The 20,663-nt window shown below is 40.8% G+C and overlaps 1 protein-coding gene across 2 annotated transcripts in view; it reads right to left on the bottom strand.

The window, feature by feature from the left end:
• Positions 1 to 5,019: 5,019 nt before the first annotated feature.
• The window catches only part of ELMOD1 (ELMO domain containing 1), a 43,376-nt gene continuing 27,732 nt past the window's right edge, over positions 5,020 to 20,663 (bottom strand). For both annotated transcript variants that reach the window (XM_059466592.1, XM_059466594.1), the window contains exons 6-11: positions 15,927 to 16,056; positions 12,727 to 12,860; positions 11,458 to 11,526; positions 9,062 to 9,112; positions 7,454 to 7,587; positions 5,020 to 6,614 (exon numbers count right to left, since the gene is read on the bottom strand). In XM_059466592.1, the coding sequence (XP_059322575.1) occupies positions 6,442 to 6,614; positions 7,454 to 7,587; positions 9,062 to 9,112; positions 11,458 to 11,526; positions 12,727 to 12,860; positions 15,927 to 16,056 (691 nt within the window). In that variant the 3' untranslated portion in view covers positions 5,020 to 6,441. The remainder of the gene's footprint in view (positions 6,615 to 7,453; positions 7,588 to 9,061; positions 9,113 to 11,457; positions 11,527 to 12,726; positions 12,861 to 15,926; positions 16,057 to 20,663) is intronic.

Raw genomic sequence — 20,663 nt, 5'->3', positions numbered from 1 at the left:
TCAAGACAGGCACAAAGCACTTGGAGACAGCAGCCTTGACACAGCCAAGCTCAGAGCAGCTTTCCCACCCCTGGTGTCACAGTGGCCTCCTGCAAGCTGGGCCAGGGCATGGCAGGAGGAGGAGGGGGCTCACCAGGTCAGGACATTCCAGAGCAGCCTGCTCAGAGCACCCTGCCCCCACTCTTCTTTTTCTGTTCTTTTTTGGCCACAGAGCTGAGGAGAAGTGACACTCATATCCTCTGCAAAATGGCTTGCTGACAAACATGTGAGAAGGGCCAGAGGCATGGAAACTGGAGGTCAATTGTGTGCCAGTTGCCTTAAATTCAAACCAACCAGCCAATGTGAATGGAAAACTGAGAGAGTGAAGAGGCAAATGGTGGCTAATCACAATAGCTTAAAGGAACGTGTGAGACCACCCAGAGCCAAGTCAGCATCACAAATTCCCCTATCAAAGAGAGACAGCAAACTGCATCCTTGGGTCTTCTGCATCCTGCCCCTTTGGTGTTCCCCCATCCAGCACGTCAGGCAGATTCTCAGGGGTGAGCAGGCAGGCTCATAGGCTGCCTGCTCATTCATAGGCTGATGTGCCTATAAAGCACTTTCTATCTTAGGAGAACAATCCTATCTTGTCTCTGGACCATGACCAAGGACCCCACTTTGGCCCTTAGCCTCCCCTCAGGGCTTTACATCGAGGCTATATATATATATATATTATTGATACTTCCTGACTAGTCTCTTTTGAGAATCACAGAATTTCTTCTCATCTGTGTGGTAGGCACCAGGGATCACAGAATAACAGAATGGCCTGGACTGGAAGGGACCCTAAAGTTCATCTGGTTCTAATCACCTGCCATGGGCAGAGACATCTTTCTCTAAACCAGGTTGCTCAGAGCTGCATCCAACCCATCTTTAAACACTTCCAGGGATGGGGCATCCACAAATTCTCTGGGCAACCTGTTCCCATGCCTCACTACCCTCACAGTAAAGAATTTCTTCCTAATATTTAATCTAAACCTTCCCTCTTTTATCTGGAAGCCATTCCCCCTTGTGAATAGCCTCTCCATCCTGTAGGCCCCTTCAGGTACTGAACAGCTGCAATTAGGTCACCCCAAGGCTACTCTTTTCCAGGCTGAGCAATCCCAATTCTCTCAGCCTTTCTTCATGTGGAGGAGCTCCATCCCTTTAATCAACCATCCTGGTGTCCCTCCTATGAACTTGCTCCAACAGTTCCGTGTCCTCCCTGTGTTGTGGACCTCAGAGCTCAGTGCAGTGCGCAAGCTGGGGTCTCCTATGTCTGTCCTCATTTCCAGTGTCACAGCGCCATGCCCTGTTGTCCTTGGGTTAGGTTTTGCACAGTCACCTGCACGTGTCTTCCCTGGTTACCCTTTCAATTGGGCAATACTGCCTGTAAAAGGTACAATAGGAGACCTCGTGTCTCTTTTTTCCAGCTCCTCTTGTGCTGATCTGCTTTGCTGAGCTGCCAGCTGTGCTGGTGTGTGTTGGCCTCGTGCTTCCCTATCCTGCTGGCCTCCCTCATTCCAAGCTGTAAGCTTTTCTGGGAATACACCACCTAAAGTTTTGGCAGTCCTTCAGCACACTGGAGCCCAGGCCTAGTAACCAGCCCTCTGCCCTTCCTCACAGCTCCTTTGGAGTTCAGCTGCTGACCCCAGTTCTTGCTTGGAGGTTTTAGAGCTAAATCTCTTTTCTAATTATAGTTCTATATAGAGTAGAACAGTTTTCTTTGCTAGAATAAGTAATGACCTGATTTCTATGTGCACTGCTCACAGGGGAAAGCACAAAGCCTGTCCTACTATATTCCTCTAGGATCTGGTAGGAAGAGTCCTGTCTAATCATTGGCAAGTCTTACAGAAAACCTGCTCTGCTGCAAACCAAGGAAAACAATGAATAATTCATTGCCTTATCCATTTCAGGATTGTTTTCTGCAGAACATCTATTTTAATAATTTATGTGATTTTTAGCTGCACCATGCTGCAGATGCAAGAGTAGAGAGGGGAACCCTACTGTTTGTCTCAGTATAGCCTAGAGGATTCATTAGTGCAAAATTTGAGCTCCCATTGGAACAATTTCCAAGTGAGGACTGAGAGGTGGAAATCAGGGTAGTTTACAAGATTCAAAGTAGAACAATTCTCTGAAAATCACAGTTCCAGAGAAGTCTTCCTGTGATGTCAAAATGGTCACGATGATGTTAAAATGTTGATGATGTCAAGCTTGTTAAGAGCCAGCTGGAGGACAGAAGTAAGTATAATCAGAGTTACCATATTTTCCAAAGTGCATACAGAGTTTCCCTATTTCCCCTACAGCACTTGCCAAAGACATGAAGTTAACAGTTATAGAATTGCTCTCCAGTTATTATTCCAGCTGGTTCCTACCTCAGCCAGATCCATCCAAGTGGTGGAGCTGTGGATTGAGGTTTCCCCTAGAGCTCGGGCAGGAATGACAACAATCTGCAATACCACACTAGGGGACAACCCTGCCATGCTGGTCACTCCTGTGGAAGGGTCAAAAATCTCTGGTCACATTCTGACAAAAAGGGACAGGTCAGCAAATGGCATGTTAAAAGCTTATCACAATCCATGAAGGGAGGGATTAAGAAAGAAATGATGATCCCTCATAATGGAAGCCAATGTATTATGATGCTACCAGTGATTCTTTGGGCCAGTGGAGACAAATCTGGGTTAATTAACCTGAGCATCAGCACTCTGTTCACATACATCCTGTTCCGTCTAACAGCACCTTTTTTCAGCTGCAGACATGCTGAAAATGCCCTGCTTGCAGCAAAGTGTTTTAGTCTGCTAAATCATCACCAGCTGTCTGTGCCCCACAGGGCTCATAGTGGGCACAGGTGCTTTTAGAGATTGCTCTTTCATTAAAAAAGACAATAAATTAATCTCCTTTACCCTCTAAATGATAGTAAATTTTTCAATAGAGCTTCAGTGCTGCTCCAGGAAACAGTCAGGAGATAAAATTATCCAAGGAAAATTGTATACATAAGGTAGACCTTGTTTGCTTCTAAAAACAGCATATAGAAATACCACCAGCAGCAGCATTTGAAAAACTACCTTCCAAAAGAGCCAATTAGAAGTGCTGCAAAAATATTTCTCCTTCCCTCAAAGAACAAAAAAAGCAACAAACCAAAGAGTGTCAGGAAGGTGGAGTAGCACTTGCTCTCCTCCTCCTGGCTGTAATCAACCCCCCAGGCACAGATCCTGGGGCTCTCACAGCCCCAGCTCCACAGAGGCTCTGGAGCATGTGAATGGAAAGGTTACTGAAGCACCAAGGTTACTGAAGACAAGTCCATGCCCACCGATATTGTTAAAGGAGCCCTGGTAACAATTTAAATACACATTAGCTGGGATAAGAAAATGCTGTGCTATGGGAAGTGCTTGAATGTGTAACAGAGAAGAATATAGGCACCATTATAAAAGGATGAATACAGAATTAAAGAACTCAAATACTACCTAGCCCTTTCCCCCCCGCCTTTAAACAAATCAAGGTTAATATTTCTGCATTTTAACACATTCAATCTCCCAATGTTATACCTTCATCAGTTATATTTTCACCCTCTGACCTAAAGCCATACACATTCTAAGCAATGCATATTCTGCATAGCTTCAGCAGGTTGTCTTGAATTTTATACAGTAAAGTAGCAGCTTAGACTTACAACATGGCTGCGCCTTTTAAAAACAACACCTGGGCTGCATGGCATTGCCAATGTGAATTATTTGCCTGAGAAAAATTACTTGTTACAAAAGAAGGTGACCATTTACTTTGCAGCCTGGGCAGGAGTCGCTGCCTGAGATGAACATGACTAGGCATGAGCCTGAGAGAGATGGTTGGTGAAATGCAAGAACCATGAAGCTGTGGAAGGTTTTTGGAAAGATCCAACCTAAACCTTGTTTACACTTAATTAAACCAAATTCTGCACCCTGCATTGAGTATAAATATTGATTCTTCTTTATCGAAAAACTATTTAATACTTCACACACCTGCCCCCCCCCCCCCCCCCCCCCCCAACCATTTCTTTAATTTTCTCCTCCCTAGGGAAAGCAGCATCCAGTTGCTCACAGGTCAGTATGGATCTGTACTAGTGAAAGCATAAATACTAACATTTTAAAAAACGCTTAGGTTTATATTATTGTAAGAGGTCATTCTTGGGGAGGAAGGAAGGCCGTGCCCCACAGACATCCTCCCTCAGCATGCCCAGCCAGTTTTGGGCACCCACCAGGGATATTCTCTGCTCCAGGTTTGACATTGATTTTGGGAACAAAAGCACAGGACAAAGTTGAAGCACAAGCGGGCAGGAAGATTTGAAGGCACCAGCATGCAAGGGCTCCACAGGAGAAGGAATTTCACACTTTCACTTCATAAAATCTATCTTCCTGTAAGACAGGAAAAATAATCACCCAAACTAGTTAGATTATACTGATACAATCTGACACAGAGCCAGATGACATTTTCTGGTTTATTTGAAGTTGACATCTTGAGACAAGGCACACCTGAGAGGATCAGAGCAGTAAGAAGGTAGCAGGAACCTTCCCTCCCTCCCCTGCAACTTCATGAACTCCACTGCAGACTATTAAAAATAAACCAGTAACCTAATAAATTGCAGAAGATATTTAAGTCAGAGTGGGACAAGGAAAGAAAGAGAGAGCCTAAAACTTGAAACAATGAAAACTGTTACTAGAAACCTAGTTTAGAAGCTTCAAGAGTCACACAAAAAAGTCCTTGAGACCTAACAGCTATAAATAATCACTTTCCAAAATCAATGGTATTAAGTTGAACATGCATATTTTTTATTCCTTGTATTCCCATGCAAAATATGTAAATGTTAATGTTTCCAGTTCCGTATTTCCAGATTCATTGGAAAAGACTAATTATTGCAACACCCATAAAATGTTGCTGATTAACTCCATGAGTGCAAGTTTCCAGCCGTGTAGAGAAGTCCTGACCCCCAGCTTACATTTTAGCAAATAAATGAGACAACTTAAACCCAAGGAGTTTCCTAGAAAGTTGAAGTACTTCCATTTATTCATTTATTTATTTAGTTAAATAAAGTGATGGCCCAAGCAGTAACTAAAACGATATAAAGCACCTTATCTGAAGAAGTTGTGATCACACTTCATCCTCAGGAATACCACAGAGCTGTTACAACACATTTTACCTCATCCATTAAGTAAAACACTTTTCCTCTGTACTACTGCATATCTCAAAAATAAAACCCACAGTGCTTCAGTTTAGAATGATGTATAATTTATTCATATATTCACAAGTAGTTAGACACTACTCAATTTAATCTCCATATGCAAGTGATTTACACAAACATATAATACTAAAATTGATTGCTTAGAAGGTAAAAAATACCATGGGTATGAAATGCCATGGTAGATGTTGTTCAGTATACTACACAATCTTATTGTCAAACACTTTTATTCATTTATGGTTTTAGAAAAAAGGCAGTTTGCCATTTTGAATTTTTTTTTATAAGCAGTCTGGGAAACACAAGCAGTTTTGTTCTAAACCTTCTAACCAAATATTTCTCCCAGCTCTTAGGAACTGAATTAACAACCAAAGCAACATTTTCAGTAGTTCAAAGAAAAGATAAATAATTTTGCTTCCCTGAATTCACCAAGCACCACGTGACCAAATCATGTTGCCTTCCAACGTGTGACACAAAGCACCAACCTCTGCATATCCAAAGGAATGTGCAGGAATCTAGACCATGCCTCAGTGTGGTGGTGTTGGTGACAACAGCCTGATGTTATAATTTTTGGCCCCTGCCGGTATCTCTTAGTTGTGAATGTGCTCACAGCTCACTGTGTTAGCATCACCAGACCATTTGGTATTCATGCATTTGATCATAATTCTGCATAAACTCTTCTCACTGAAAGTTGTATCTCACAAGCCTCATTAATTTTGCATTAAGCATATAATGGTTGCATGGAGAAAATTGGACTTAAATGTGTTTGTTTGAATTAGATTAAATTACATTATCTTCTAGATGAGGTCCAAACATATATTTTGCTTGAAATGCCAGTAGTTATCTTAAAACATACCGAGAAGTTAAAAAGCTTTCACAATACAAGATCCAGCTACTTATTCCACATATACAAAAACACTGCTAGAGAAATACAATTCAATTGTCAATGCTGAATTATGAGGAAAGTCTAAAAAAATAGAAAAACTCTGATATCTGGACATCAATTCAGAAGGTAACACTGCATAATGAGGCAATATGAGCACCCATTTAAAATGAAAAATCCCCAGCAAGAGAAGCATAAGGGGATCATGTGACAAAAATAGATGAACACTGTGCCAAAAACATGCACACGATTGCCATGGTCATTCAGTATGCTAGTGATGGTCTAACAGTGATCTAAACCAAGAGTGAGAGAGTGCTTCCAAATTAAATCAACTGAGTAATTACATATTGATTAAACTTTCTGATGCAGCAAAGTGAGGACACAGAGCCATCTCTGGGTTCTGTAGCTGTCTCAAGATTCGCTTGTAAAATTTCTCTCTGACGCGATTAAATTCCATTATGTCCAGTGGATCCTCATCAATCCAGAATTTGTGGAATTCATGCATTAAATAGCCTACAAAACAATACGAAGGAAGAAGAGATAAATACTGCATGTAAAGATGACATATAAAATTAGAAACTAGCCTGGAACTAATAATTATGATCTGCAAAGAGAATCCTTTTCACTGAGATCTGACACCTCATGACACTGGGCAGGAACAAGACTAAACCTATTCTGGACGAGGCCAAAATTGGATGAATATTACACACACTGGCAGAATCTCTCACAATAAATACAATAAGTCACTAGTCATCTTGACATATGGATTCACAAACTGAAACACAAAACCAGGGAGTATAAAAAGAGGGAAAGATGCTGCAAGTGCTCATTATCAGTTCCTTGCCTACACATTGAAAAATATTAGAAGTGTTACTCCCACTGTGCAAAGATGAATAGCAGGCCTCTGCTGCAGCAGGGATGCTTAAATACAGGGGACAGAGCTGTCAAAACATTATTTTGGCGGTGGAGCTGCAACTCTGCTGAAGGGGGGGGAGTAACACTGGAATGTAGACGCAGTATCATATGACAGTTGGATTTAAGGGGAAACAATATTCAGACACTCCTTAAAGCACATTTGCTTTTTTCTTATTATTTAAAAAACAGGAAGGTCACTTGGTAAGGTGCTTAGTGCATTTTTTGTTTGCGTTTCTTAATTTGTTTTACACCTTGGCTTGGTAGTGGCCTCCTTCACAGCTGAAGAGCAGAATCCAAGCATCTGAGACAGGAGGGCACAGTCTCTATGCTGTGCCAGAAGACTTTATTTCTTTTTTTAAACTATGGGCAGTAGTATGTTAGCAGAGTACCAATTATGCATTTCCACCCCTTGCCCCACACTCCCACCCAGCACTTACAGAAGGTCTGCTGGAAGTGGGTGAGCGTGGGTGCTTCTGGAGCAACGTTGTAGAAATGGGTCTTCAGAGCCCCACTCACAAGCAGGTTGTATGCAAGGTCTGTTATGTTAATGCCCACAATGGCAAAGGAGTAGCTGTAAGGAAAAGCAGCAACTTTTGTTGAGAATTCACCTTCTTTTGTCACATTTTAAGGAACACTGATGACCCTGTTACTGAGATGCATTAATTCTCTCCTTTGTGAATTTCCAAGGTGCGTGTGGGGTGCAAATCAAGGAAAACATGTATTCTGCGTGCTTTGTACAGCATTTCCCTTGGGAAATACGTGGTCACAGTAAAAACAGGAGTCTCATCACTGTGCCAGCCTTTTCAGGGGAACAGTACTGATTAATTCCTACAAAATAAGAACAAGCACAGACTTCCCTGTGCTCCTGCACTCGCCTCTGAAGCAGGGCAAGGACTCCACACGGTGGCCACGGCTGCAGGGTGACCCATCATTTGTTATTTTTAACTGCTGGAGTTCCCACTGGAACTCATTACCCATAGTTAGGAACATCGTGCTTCAACAACCTGTCCTAAAAAGACATTCATATGGCTAAAAAGTTTGTGAAAAGGATCCAGCAGAGTCACCTCTGATTTCTCCCTAAAAGAGAACTAGAGACAAAGGCCAGAAAACAGGCAAAATCCTAAATCAAAGCCTGCAGGAAACAGAAACAAGAAAATCAGACTCATTAAGCAAACTCTGTCCTGCTAGGAGATATTAACAAGTGAAGTATATTAAGGCACAACAAAACTCAGAAACTGGAAGCTAACTTGTAAGGCTGGTTGACATTCCTAGAACTTGACATTCCTAGCAGTGACTATTTCCCAAGAAAGCACATAAAGACTCACATGGACATTCCGTCACAAAAGCAAACATGTTTGGATATTCAGTGATTAATTTTTTTTCTCAGCTAAAGACAGCTGTCTTCTCTAGACTGTCTTGGGTATTTTTTCAACTACCTCTATCAAGCAAAAAGAAATATTTTCTTTTCCTTTAACCTTTTTTTTTGCATTTCAGGAGGGAAAAAAACAAACCAGAAGTCCAGAAGTTAACTTCAGCATGAAGTGAACTTGCTTAATGGCAAGTTTCACAGAAAAATTAAATCTGGGCAGTAAAATCTTGTATTTTAGAGAAGGAACATCCTGTTCCATTTCCATGAATAATGCAGTTCTACCAAACCCACTGCTGAAGAAGAAAAAACCCTCAGTACTATTTCTTCGCTATTATATTTTCCTAAAAGCAGTTCTGAACCTGGCTTCAACAGCAAGAAGTGAAACTTGATCATGTCATGTGCTAAGAAGAATTAAACAGATATTAATCACCACACTATATATAGCACACAAAGAAAGCTTCTCCTTGCTACAAAATTTTTGGCTTATTTTTTTCTGAATGTAACTTGAATTGTTTCTCCAGTAACCTTCGACCAAAATCAAGGTGTGGCAGATGTACATATGCTCACAGAAATTTCTTTTAAAAAAGAACTAGGAAACAACTTTTCTCCCTCAAATATATAGCATCACTGTTATTTGCTGTGTTTGCAGGATATTAAAAAAGGTCTTTAAACTTACCCAATTGCCTTATCAAACTTTTTCTTCTCCCATTCAGCTTTGCTAAGTTGGCTGAGGAAGAAAAAATAGTTAAAATCCAGATATTGCCAAACATTACTAACTGACAAATATTTTCTTTCAACTTCTCTGATGCTATATTATTGCCTGAACATGATATTTTATCTTCTTTGATATGGTTAATCCCATTTAACACTCCTTCTGGCTGAATGGATTGATAGAAACAGACTTGAAATGAGTAACTGGTTTACAGCATTGCCAACAAACTGGTCTCACCATTACAAAATGCACCTATGCTCTCAGCAAAAACTCATTGTTTTCTAAATTGACCACAAAGGTGAACCACTTCAGTAAGCTTGAGCTGTACAAGAAGTTGTAAATTATATTTAACTAATCAAAGATGGTTTTAGCTCTTTTGTGTTTTCAGAGATATTCGTGATACTCATCACTGATGATGAGGCATGATTCACCTGAGGCAGCAAACATGAAAATACCCCTCTGACAGTAAATTTTTATGACCAGCCAAATTAGAAATCACTCAACAGCCAAAGATAAGGAACAGAGTTTCCTATTATTTGGCACAATAATGCAGTGCTTTTCAAGGACACAGAAGACGCCTTCCTGAAATAAAATTAGTCAGGGAACAGATTCATTTTTAACTAAATTTCAGCTCTTCAACAATTTAAAAGAGCTGTGTGATCCAACCAGTCAGCCAACATCCCACTAACCAGGTTTGAATCTACTGAGATGAGCAAGTTTAGCAGAAATCATTGCCTGCATTTGAAACCAGCTAAAGGCAGGCACAGAACTGACCCTAACCAGGAGCCTACAGCCTTGACATGGCTGTGGAAATTTTGCCCTAGTAAGGCAAATCAGAGTTTGCAAGCTTTAGGTCCCAAATTATAGACAGCTTTGTGTCTATAAAGCATTGTTCTTAGACTATTCTTGAACTTCAGTAAGTATAAATTACACTAAAAACAATTCCCTGAGCTTCATGTAAATATAGTATATAAAAATTGTTATCAATAATTACTTAAGATGCTAATAGGTTCACACCCATTGTGACCTGAGGGTTACTAGCTGGCATAAGGACAGAAACTTCAGCTCCTAAATAACTTTGCAGACAGGAATACCCTATTATTTGCTCATCCTCTAAAATCTGAACCATCTTTGTAGGCTGTGGAATAACACCAGTTAGAAAACCCCAGGTAAAGACTGAATAATAAATGTGGCACACATAGGATGTGGGCAAGTGAAAAAGTTCAACTGAAATAGGAAATCCATTGATCCCATCAGAAAACAGCACAGCTGCTAAGCAACCACACCAGGAAGATCACCATGGGCATCACCTGCAGCATCTATCTTCTACTGAATGCTCTGTCAAGGCACAGAAATTGCACATGCTCACACTGCACTCCAAGACTGCCCTTGGTAATCAAACATGCAAATGAAGCACACTAATATGTTCCAAGGGCTTTTTGTCACAGAATTATCACTAGGAACTCAACAGGAAAAAAAAAAAAACAAGAACCCTGAGGAGATCAAAAGCTTCAGGATTTAGGTGTGCACCAGCTTTATGGATATCTAACACTACTGGCAGAAGAAAAATGTCTTTTCAGGGAACTGATTTCTATGTAACTGGCTAAGAGGCCTCCACTCCCCAATAACTATGGAGTCTCTTACTGACAAATTACCTACAGCACAGTTTGTGACACTTGCAGGTACCTGATCTCTGAACAGCCAGGACAATGGAGTAACCACATTGGAACCACCACTAGTCAAGGCAGACAGAATATGTGACTATAAATAAAGGGGCTTTTCAGCTCTACTAACAAATATTTGGCATAGACTACTTATGATTATCAAGTCAGTCACTTTAACAATATCAAGCAAGGTGGATTTCATTTTTGATATATAAGCATGTTCATATATACCCAGTGTTCCCCTGCCCAGTTTGGGTCTAATGGAAAGAACATGGATCTCCCAGTGTTGCAACAAAGACTTTAGGATTATAACACACCAAATTGTAGTTTGATCTTTATTTACATGTAGTGTCTCAGAAAACTTAGAAAAAAGAAAAAAATACCTTAGTTCCTTCTTAGTGACTTCCCTTTATTATGAAAAAACACAAACAAATTAAAATAAAGGTAAATAAAAATACAAAAATTACTTGAAATCAGAAGTGAAATCATTTAATACTAAATTTAACTATTTCCAAGATTTGGCATACAAGTTTACCTCTTGCACCTGATCAGCTTTCAGGATCAGTACTTTTCAACAGACAGCATGTGGAAATACCCAAGAACATGCCCAACAAAGAGAAAAAACCCCAGCCCCCTTCCTCAAAGAGAGCCAGCAGAGTGCTCTCTCAAGTTATTGTTTCTGGTCTCAAGCATTACCTGTATTTAGGGTGAAGAGAATCAGTGAGAACTTGCTGAGCTATCTCAGTGTCCCATTCAGCAAAATACCTGCAGACATATATGTTTAGGGTGAATTGTTTAAAAAGAAACAAAAGCAAAAAAAGCATGTGAAGTCATAGTAAGCTGTCTCTACACACCTTTCTAAAGGCAGGTGCATGTGTTACACAGTATGAGTAGCATCTGATGTGTTAAACTCATTAAACTGCCACTCAGACCCCCAAACTGAAAGATTAGAGCAGCCTCCAACTCCAAGTGCACTCTTATATGGGTTTAGGGAATGTGCATTGCAGAGTCTCCTCTCCACCCACCCTACAGAAAATCAGTTGTTTGTGAGCATGTCGGGTGCTGAGCTCAGGAAAAAGCAGTTCAGACCTCTTGATCTGGCAGATTCATTAAGCAAGATAAGAGTCGTCACAGAAGACTAAGAAATTAAATACATGGTAGGGATTAATTTCAAATGGAAGTTCAAAGCCAGAGCCAAGAGTCCAGATCCTCAACTGAGATTTACTAGGGAACAACATACGGACAGAGGATGATTTATGTCCTGCAATCTGTAAAAGCAGAAAATACTTATTTTTCGCCTTGTAAGGAGAAGTTATTTTACCAAATGTTTCCAAGTTATGTAACTGCATGCAGCAAATACAATTACTGGAGAAAATGACAGGCATTAGTCAATTCCCAAATTACAAAGCACAGCTATGGCATTAACACCTGGTGCGCATGAGTTGGAAGAAAAAAGTGATGTAAACTCACTGCTTAATTTTGAGTATCGACAGAAATTGAAGTAGTAGTCAAACTACTTAAATCTACCATCAGTGACTGCATATCAAGTGTTTTGCTTAAGAATTCAGCATGAAATTCCCAAAGACAGCAGCTGAGCAGTAACATAACCCTCCCACCTACATACTTCCAGGGCATTTTGTTTAAGGAGATCTAGATACTGATGAAAATATACTTTACACTTTCTTTCTGGTAGGAAGAGAGTGCTAACTTGCTGTGTCACAGAGAAACTAAAAAAAGGGCTTAGCAAGTGGTATTACAAGGTTGAATTAGGAATACTGAAAGAAAGGAGACCCCTTTGAGAAACACTCCAAAAATGAGGCTAGCAAATAAATTGTTTCACTTGCTTAATATGAAGTCCCTGGCACTTTTATAAATTATTCCCACAGATTTGCTAAAATCTGCAAGTAATGCTGCTTTTCATGACTTCCGACCCCAGTAAACCCATCTGCAGAGGGACATACTTACACCAAGTTATATAAGCCCAGGAGACCCATTCCTCTAAAGTCTGTTTTAGGATCGTCACCTTGGAAACCAATTTCACACCACTGCTTCGAAATGCGAGCTTTCAGCGGTGAATTCGGCTTCAAGCATTTCCACAACTAGGAAGATTACAGGTAAAACATAATGAAGTTTCCACACAGTGGAGCTTTTTCTTTTCTTTTTTTAATTTTTTTTCTCTTTTTAAACCAAGCTAAGTTCTGATCACTGAACAGTATCCCAGCATTTCTATCCCAGCAACCCAAACACAAAATCAAATGGAGTTCCTCTGGATGAGTGTCTGTGGGGGGAAATCCCAAACTGCTCTGAAGTATTGCAGACATTTCAGCCCTACAAGGCCTTTCTGCCCTTATCACAGCTGCTCTAACAAGACCTGTTTTGCTTATGCTTTGTTCATCAAGGTGGTGTCTACCTCCATAAGCACAGAGACAGGAATGGGCTGGAATTTGGTTGTAAATCACTGACAGTGCAGCAGAGCAGCTTTGAGTTCCTAACGTTCTGCAGCGATTTTTTCTCTTTTCTCTTTTTCATTTTTTTTGCAAGTCTCTGGAAAGGTTATAAATCAAGAGAGTTGGCTACCATGGTGTTGAACAGCAAATTGGAGAACATTAAAAAAAAAATCCATACCAGGATAGCATGTGTACCATCATATTTAACTAAGGGAAGAATCATTCATTGATCTCACATAAAGAAATGTCCGAAGTGATTTAACAAGCCAGATCATCAGCTGGAATAAATCCCTTTAACTGCACTGGTCCAGCAACTTTAGTGCCTAAATATCATGTTGCTATGCACCTAAAAGCAGCCTCAATTGACATATGACAAATGCATACCTTTATGCACACCTCATGTGCCATATCACAAACTCACCCTTTTTGAAGTGTATTAAGAAATCAGAATTTAGAATAAGAAAGTATATTAATCACCAGTCATGAATTGGTGAGCACATCCGCAAGAAAATCACTCAGACAAAGCCTACCCAAGGGAAAGAGTTGTGTGCACATTTCCCAAATAAAAACAGAAATTGTTTTAATTTTAGCAACTGCATTTAAAATTAAGTGCCCTGGGAAGGTTAAAATCTTAATGATTTCACTTTGTAACGACTGTATAAAGCATCATTGTTTAAACCAATGTTCATCCATCAACAGTAAATACAGTATTAATCATTAGTACAATCACATTAAGTTAATCTTTCTCTCATTCATTAAGTGCTCTCCTGGTAAACATGAATAAATGATAGCCATTAGGAACCCGAATTACCCATTGCAGAGATCACTTAGCAGAGTATCTAGAAGGAATGAAAACCAACCAGACTATTCTTACACAGCGAGGATTATAAAATGAATTAAACCCTTGGACATATTTCCATTTGGCATTTGCAAAAGTAGAACATCTGCTGTAAACAAGTGCTAATACTTAGGTGAAACTGATACTTTTTTCAACATTTTGACTTTGCATAATGTCGCATAAACTGCACTGTTTAATCTCTCCTCAGACAAATGCTTAGTTCCATTCTGCTTTTATGCTTGTGTAATTATGTTTTTCAAGCACTTACATGACTACACATCATTGCTGACATGATTCTCAGGCTGGATGGTGGGGAGAGGCTACAGCCAGCTCCTTGGTCCTTCTCACCTATGATCCCAGACCCTACTTGCTCTCTGGGCAACGTAGATTCTTGTATTTAGGGTATTTATAGATGCTCTCCTGGAGCCAAAAGCCCTCTTTAATCTGCAGTGAGGTGCCTGGTATTTTCAGCAGCCAACACTGTAGGCTGCCACCTGGATCTCTCACCTGCAAGACACAGGCTTCCTCAATGGGTAAATCTGTGTGTCTCTTTAGTTAAAACTCACTCTACTCCCATAAATTTGTGCATTTGGATACACAGGAGCAGGACTTGAACAGGAGAAGTCCTTCTGCCCAAGTCTACCTGATGGTTAGAACACTCCTTCAGGGCAGCTCTGGATTTGGAGCACTCCTGGGTGAGACTCCCACCTCCCATCAGCAGGCAAACCTTAAAGGCAGCTTTCCAGACACCAACAGGAACCCTGACCATCTGAGGCATTTTTAGAAGTAGTTACTTGCATCTGACAGTGCTTGTATAATATGCCTACTGGGATTTTTGGAAGACCAAGTAATTATGGTAAAATTTCCAGAAGCTCTCACTGTAACTTGTGCAAAGGCTTGCACTGCAAGCTACAGCATGGAAGACATCTTCACCATCATCTGGTATTGTTAAAGTCTTCAGTATTTTTTGTCATAAATTGAAAAAGAAAACCCCCCACAACCAAACAGGTAGTATGTTTTTATAAGAACTCTGAAAATTTTCTAGGAAGTCATTTTGCTTATAGCCAAAAAGCTCACTATCACTTATTCTGTTTCTTGGCATTTCTCTGAAGTGTCCTGCAATAGCTATGGTTAAAGCAGGATCAGGACCAGGGCTTGCTATTAGGCTGTTTTCCAGACTTTTATTCTTTCCTCAATTTCTTTCTAATATAAGAACTCTCTAGCTCTTTCTCTGCTTATGGCTTCAAGACAGAGAAATTGCTTTTATTATCTGCTCCAGTGCAAGGCTTTCCTGAAAGCATGAAGGAAGTAAAAACCAATTGTTATGGTTTTCCTGACTCTCCATGTATCATTGAAAGAATAGTGTCATTTTGTTTTCACTTGAAAATACATTTGGTAACTATAAATGTGTAAGTCATCAACTCCCACTCTTCCATTCCACACAATAAAAAATAGATGTTTGCCATTGGTATACACAGACATTGCCCTGCAAAAATACATTAAATTGAAGAAATAAATTTGTAATTTGGTTAATAGAGAAAAATACCTTCTTGTGTTGGAGAAAGGTGTACTGAAGGAGGACATAAAACTACTTTTCCAGAGCTCACTGCAGATAACAGCTCTGTGCTCTAAGACCTGTGTTATCCAGCGCCTAGATATAGTCCAGCCAAGGGAAATGCATTTATCAGCCAGGGAGTGAGCTGTTTGCTTGGCAGGTCTTACACCCAGACCAGATTATAAGGCTGTGTAGTCTTATCTTAAAACAGGTACATGATGGAGGAAGGTGAGAACAGCTCTCAGTGTTCCAAAGAGGTTTATGAAGCAGGCTTGGGAGCTGACATGAATAAAGGACGCCCCCCAAGCACCTCTTGAGTGCCTACCTTCAGCAGCATTTCCTCGTGCTGTGGATTCTCCGAATCGTACGGCTCTCGGCGCAGCTTCTCCACCTCTGCAATGAGGTTTCTGTAGCCCACAATCTGCAGCAGGCATGCCTGGAGAGACACTCCCAACCTGAGGGTGGGGAGAGCAACATATTCCACCTCAGTCAGGTATAGCCATGAAACAGCACTGCCGTGTATGCACACAGCTGATACTCATGACTAGTGTTACATCCGTTAATTGGCAGTCTAACACTTCAGTTGCAACAGGACAATTTCCAAGAGATCAATATGACATTGATAATACAAGGCATTGTGAAGGGCACAGTCTCATCTAGTCTCTTCCTTAGATGATAATATTTGGGATTTTTTTAAAACCGTGAACAGTGATTTTTCACACTGAAATCACATTATAACTATACACAGCAGCATTGAATGCCTATAACAAGCACATTACTGTATCTTTCTCTTCATTCCAATGACAGCTTTTCAAACAATTTCCTGGGATCAGAGATGAGAACTTGAAAAAGGCTGAGGGGGGAAAGAAAACTCAGCAAAAAGCTAAAAATAATTGTTTTGCTTCTGTGCCACTAAAGCTAGCATAAAGAAGCCAAAAGCCTGAAGTAATACAGTTTCAAAGATCTGCCTCCAGGCAGATTTGGCTTTTGTCTCATGTTAAGAATCATCATAATAGTTCTCTTTTCATTTTAATGCAGATTTTTGTGTTTCCTTTTTACATTTTCTGATGCATCATCAAAAAAACCAAACCCAACACACATGAAATAACTACCCTCAAAAAACTCTAAACCAAACTTATAAAAAACCCACCAGAAAACTCTTCACCAAACAACAGCTTTACATTAAGAATTTATAATACAAAATCTAAGCCATGCAGTATGCAACTGCCATACTCATAGAAATATTTGCTTATATATGGCAATAAGCCCTTTAATAGTATGTAAAATTACAGGAACACCTGGTATGAATTTGGAGGGCAAGCTAAGTGCACCCTTACTCCTCTGTGGAACACAGGCTGCACTGATATTAAGCTGCATATTCCTTGCCTGTTGTGCTTGATACACTGAAACATTTTGTTTATTCTGTAATACTCTCAAATTTTCTGAACATAAGGATTTTCACTGCTTATCTTTTGAGGCAGATCCTGTTTGTCTAAATTGATGTCCCTCTATGGCAAGGTGACCTGCCTAGGATGAGGGAAAGGATGAGGATGTTTTGTACCTGAACTTTACTAAGGCCTTTGACACCTCAGCATTCTGCTGGAGCTGGCTGCTTGTGGTTTGGGTGGGTGCACTGTCCACTGGGTAAAAATCTGTCTGAGGGTGGTAGGGAATGCAGTTGCATCCAGCTGGGGGCTGGTCACTAGTGGCATTCCCCAGGGATCAGTCTGGGACCAGTTCTATTTAATATCTTTATTAATAATCTGGATCAAGTGCACTCTCAGTCAGTTCATAGCTGATACCAGGTTGGACAGAATGTTGATCTGGTGGAGGGCAGGAAGGCTCTGCAGGGGAATCTGGGCTGGCTGAATCCATGGACCAAGGCCAATTGTATGAGATTCAGCAAGGCAAAGCACTGGGCCTCCCATTACAAGAGAGACATTGAGGGGCTGGAGCGTGTCCAGGGAAGGGCAGCGGAGCTGGGGAAGGGTCTGGAGCACAAGTGCTGTGAGGGGCAGCTGAGGGAGCTGGGGGTGTTCAGCCTGGAGAGAAGGAGGCTCAGGGGGACCTCAGCACTCTCTACAACTCCCTAACAGGATGGTGTAGCCAGATGGGTGTTGGTCTCTTCTCCCAGGTAACAAGTGATAGGACAAGAGCAAATGACCTCAGGTTGCCCCAGAAAAAGTTAAAATTGGATATTGGGGAGAATTTCCTTCACCAAAATGTCAAGCCCTGAAACAGCCTGAAGGAAAGTAAGGAAAGTAGTAGAGTCACCATCCCTGGGGGTATCTAAAAAACATGTACATCTTTCAGATGTTTGTGGCACTTATGGAAATGGATTAGTGGTGCATTTGGCACTGCTGGGTTAACTGTTGGACTTCAGAATTTTAAACCTTTTCTAACCTAAATGATTCTACAGTTAATCTACAGAATCAGAGACATCAGCATTAGTCCATTTTTCATGCTGCAATTTTATCCCATTTGAAGCTATAACCCTTTCAGACAGAAAAGCCTCCACGGTATTTTCCATCCCTTGTTGTTTCTTTTTTGGGGGTTTTTTGGCTTTTTCTATTTTTTTTTTTTTTTTTTTTTTTTTAACATGCTTCACTAGCTATAGCCTCCAATTTTACAGAAAGGCTGCATTTCAAAGAAAGCTGAAAAGCCTGACAGACTGTGAAATGCTGTAGAGTATCACTAAATCACAGCCATAATGTTTTTAACTTCTTTATAGCCTCAGTTTAGAGCAGCAGAACATAGGCTATGGCAAAGCAGAGCAATTTTATATTTAAAAAAAATACATGTTTTTAAGATATAAGGTACACGACACATTCAAAGTAAACCATCTTTGCACTTTATATAAAGGCAGTCAAAAGTTCCACACAATGTTATTTGGTAAGGGGGTGGGGGTCAAATTAGGTTCCCCCCTTTCCTTTTCATTAATGCTTTGTTATTCTTGCCAAACACAGGATGTGGGTGAGGTGCTGATGTCCCACATCCTCTCCTTGTCATCCTGGTGCTGGCTGTGGCTGTTCTCAGAGCCCAGGAGCAATGTACCTGGGCTTGCACTCCCACTGTACTCAGCTCCAGGTGCTCCACCAGATGGAGGCAAGACCAAAACTGGAGTAGGGGAACTAGATCATCGTTAATTCCCTCCCAACCCAAGCCTTTCTGTGATTCTATGTCTGCTTCCATAGTTTGTGTAGACTGCATGTCACCACCAGGTTATTCAACCTGCTCGCTCCTACTGTTATATACACACACTTATCTGAGAGGCATTGATAAAGGAAAATTACTGTGGGATGCCTTCTCCTCTTTAGATCACAGCAGCCCACAGCCTTCAAGAACAGCCAGTGCAAGCACCCCTGTGATGCTAATTCAGCTCTGCAAAGATGCCACATTAACAAAAATGACTGCATACAGATTTGCAGAAACACATACACTATGACACGTCCCCTTGTCCTTACCCCAGGAAATGTCAAGTCTCTGCTATCCAACACAAGGCCAGAGATTCTAAACAAGATTGTTTGGATTACAGGTGTTTTAGGTTCAAGAGAAGGCAAGGCATTGGATTTTTCTTAATCATGTCTAAAAAAGCAGCTGACCTGCTTTTGCTCAAATTTCTGTTGAAAACATCAGTATAAAATAAATGGCTGCATGTAAAACTTCAGTGCAGATGTCTGAAGTTTAGCAGAAATATTATTAATTTAATATAAGGACCAATTTAGTGGCAGAGTGTGTATCTACGTATGTGACCTCATCTTGCACATTTCAGGCCCACATTCCTCACTGCTTTAAGAAGATATTTTACCAAATGGGAAGGAGAGCAAGGAGAAAAGGGGATGAGAGACTCAAATGCAGTAAAATATTGAAAGCAAATATTCTAGTCTAAAGACAAGCATTTATCCTGTGCTAAGCATATGAACACCAATTGGATCAAAAAAAAGATAATTCAGGTGTTTTTTTTGCTTGGGTTATTTTTTTCCTCTGTGCGGTATTTTTAAAAATATTTTCATAGATTCACAGAATGGTTTGGGTTGGAAGTTTGTCTAGTCTTGTCTTAAAGTTTGTCTAGTCCTAACCCCACTGCCATGGCCAGGGACACCTTCCACTAGATCAGGCTTTTCAGAGCCCCACTTAACCTGGCCTTAAACACCCCCAAGGATGGGTCATCCAAAACTTCTCTGGGCAACCTGTTCCAGTGCCTCACCACCCTCACTGTAAAGAATTTCCTCCTGACATCTAATCTAAGCCTACTCTCTTTCAATTTGAATCCATTCCCTCTTGTCCTGTCACTGCATGCTCTCCAGCTCTCTTGTAGGGTCTCTTACAGATCCTTAAAAATGTAACCTAATGTTCAGGGTCCTGATTTCAAGCAAGGAGAAGTCATTTGCATGACTGCTCTCTCTCTCTTCTGAAGGAGAACATTTCTCCAGAGGCCAAAGGCATGCCATGAGGGGAATCAAAAGGTGATCTCTCGTGTTATACAAAATAATAATTAATTTCTTGTTTTCTTCTGAAATCATTCTGCCCAAGGGCCCAACACTGAGAAGTGAGCACTTGGATCACCCTGATTGCTAAACATTGCAGTTCCTGATGTCCACAATCCAAGCTCTGAGCTGTGCACATTTACATCCTGCAGTTTTTCCTCAGACATCACCTTCTCTAATTTCTGAGTTTTTATTTTTGAATTTCAGCAGACAGCATGCTGTGTAACACAAGAGTATCAGGGCTGTGATGCCCTCCTCAGATGGCAGCCTCTCAGAAAGGCCTCACATCCACTTGAAGCAGCTGGTCTTTCATCACCCTCCCTTTGAAGAGCATGTGGGCTGGGTCAGGACACAACCCGGAAAAGCTCTGTGCTCACATCCAGAAAAAATTCACAGGGCTTCCCACCTATGAGAATGAGGGGTTCTCTTTGTTTTGCTTCTCGTATTTTCTTCCTTTATTTAATGGTTAGGTCACAATTTTTTCAACTCTTGGGGCTGCGGTCACCATCACAAGAGCTGTCTCTCAAGCTAGAGAGAGGCAGTGTATTCTATTTCCTTTATGATCAGTGGAGCCT

This window comes from Ammospiza nelsoni, chromosome 2, assembly GCF_027579445.1.
Source record: "Ammospiza nelsoni isolate bAmmNel1 chromosome 2, bAmmNel1.pri, whole genome shotgun sequence".
Lineage (NCBI taxonomy): Eukaryota > Metazoa > Chordata > Aves > Passeriformes > Passerellidae > Ammospiza > Ammospiza nelsoni.
This window is presented reverse-complemented; position numbering and strand designations above follow the sequence as displayed.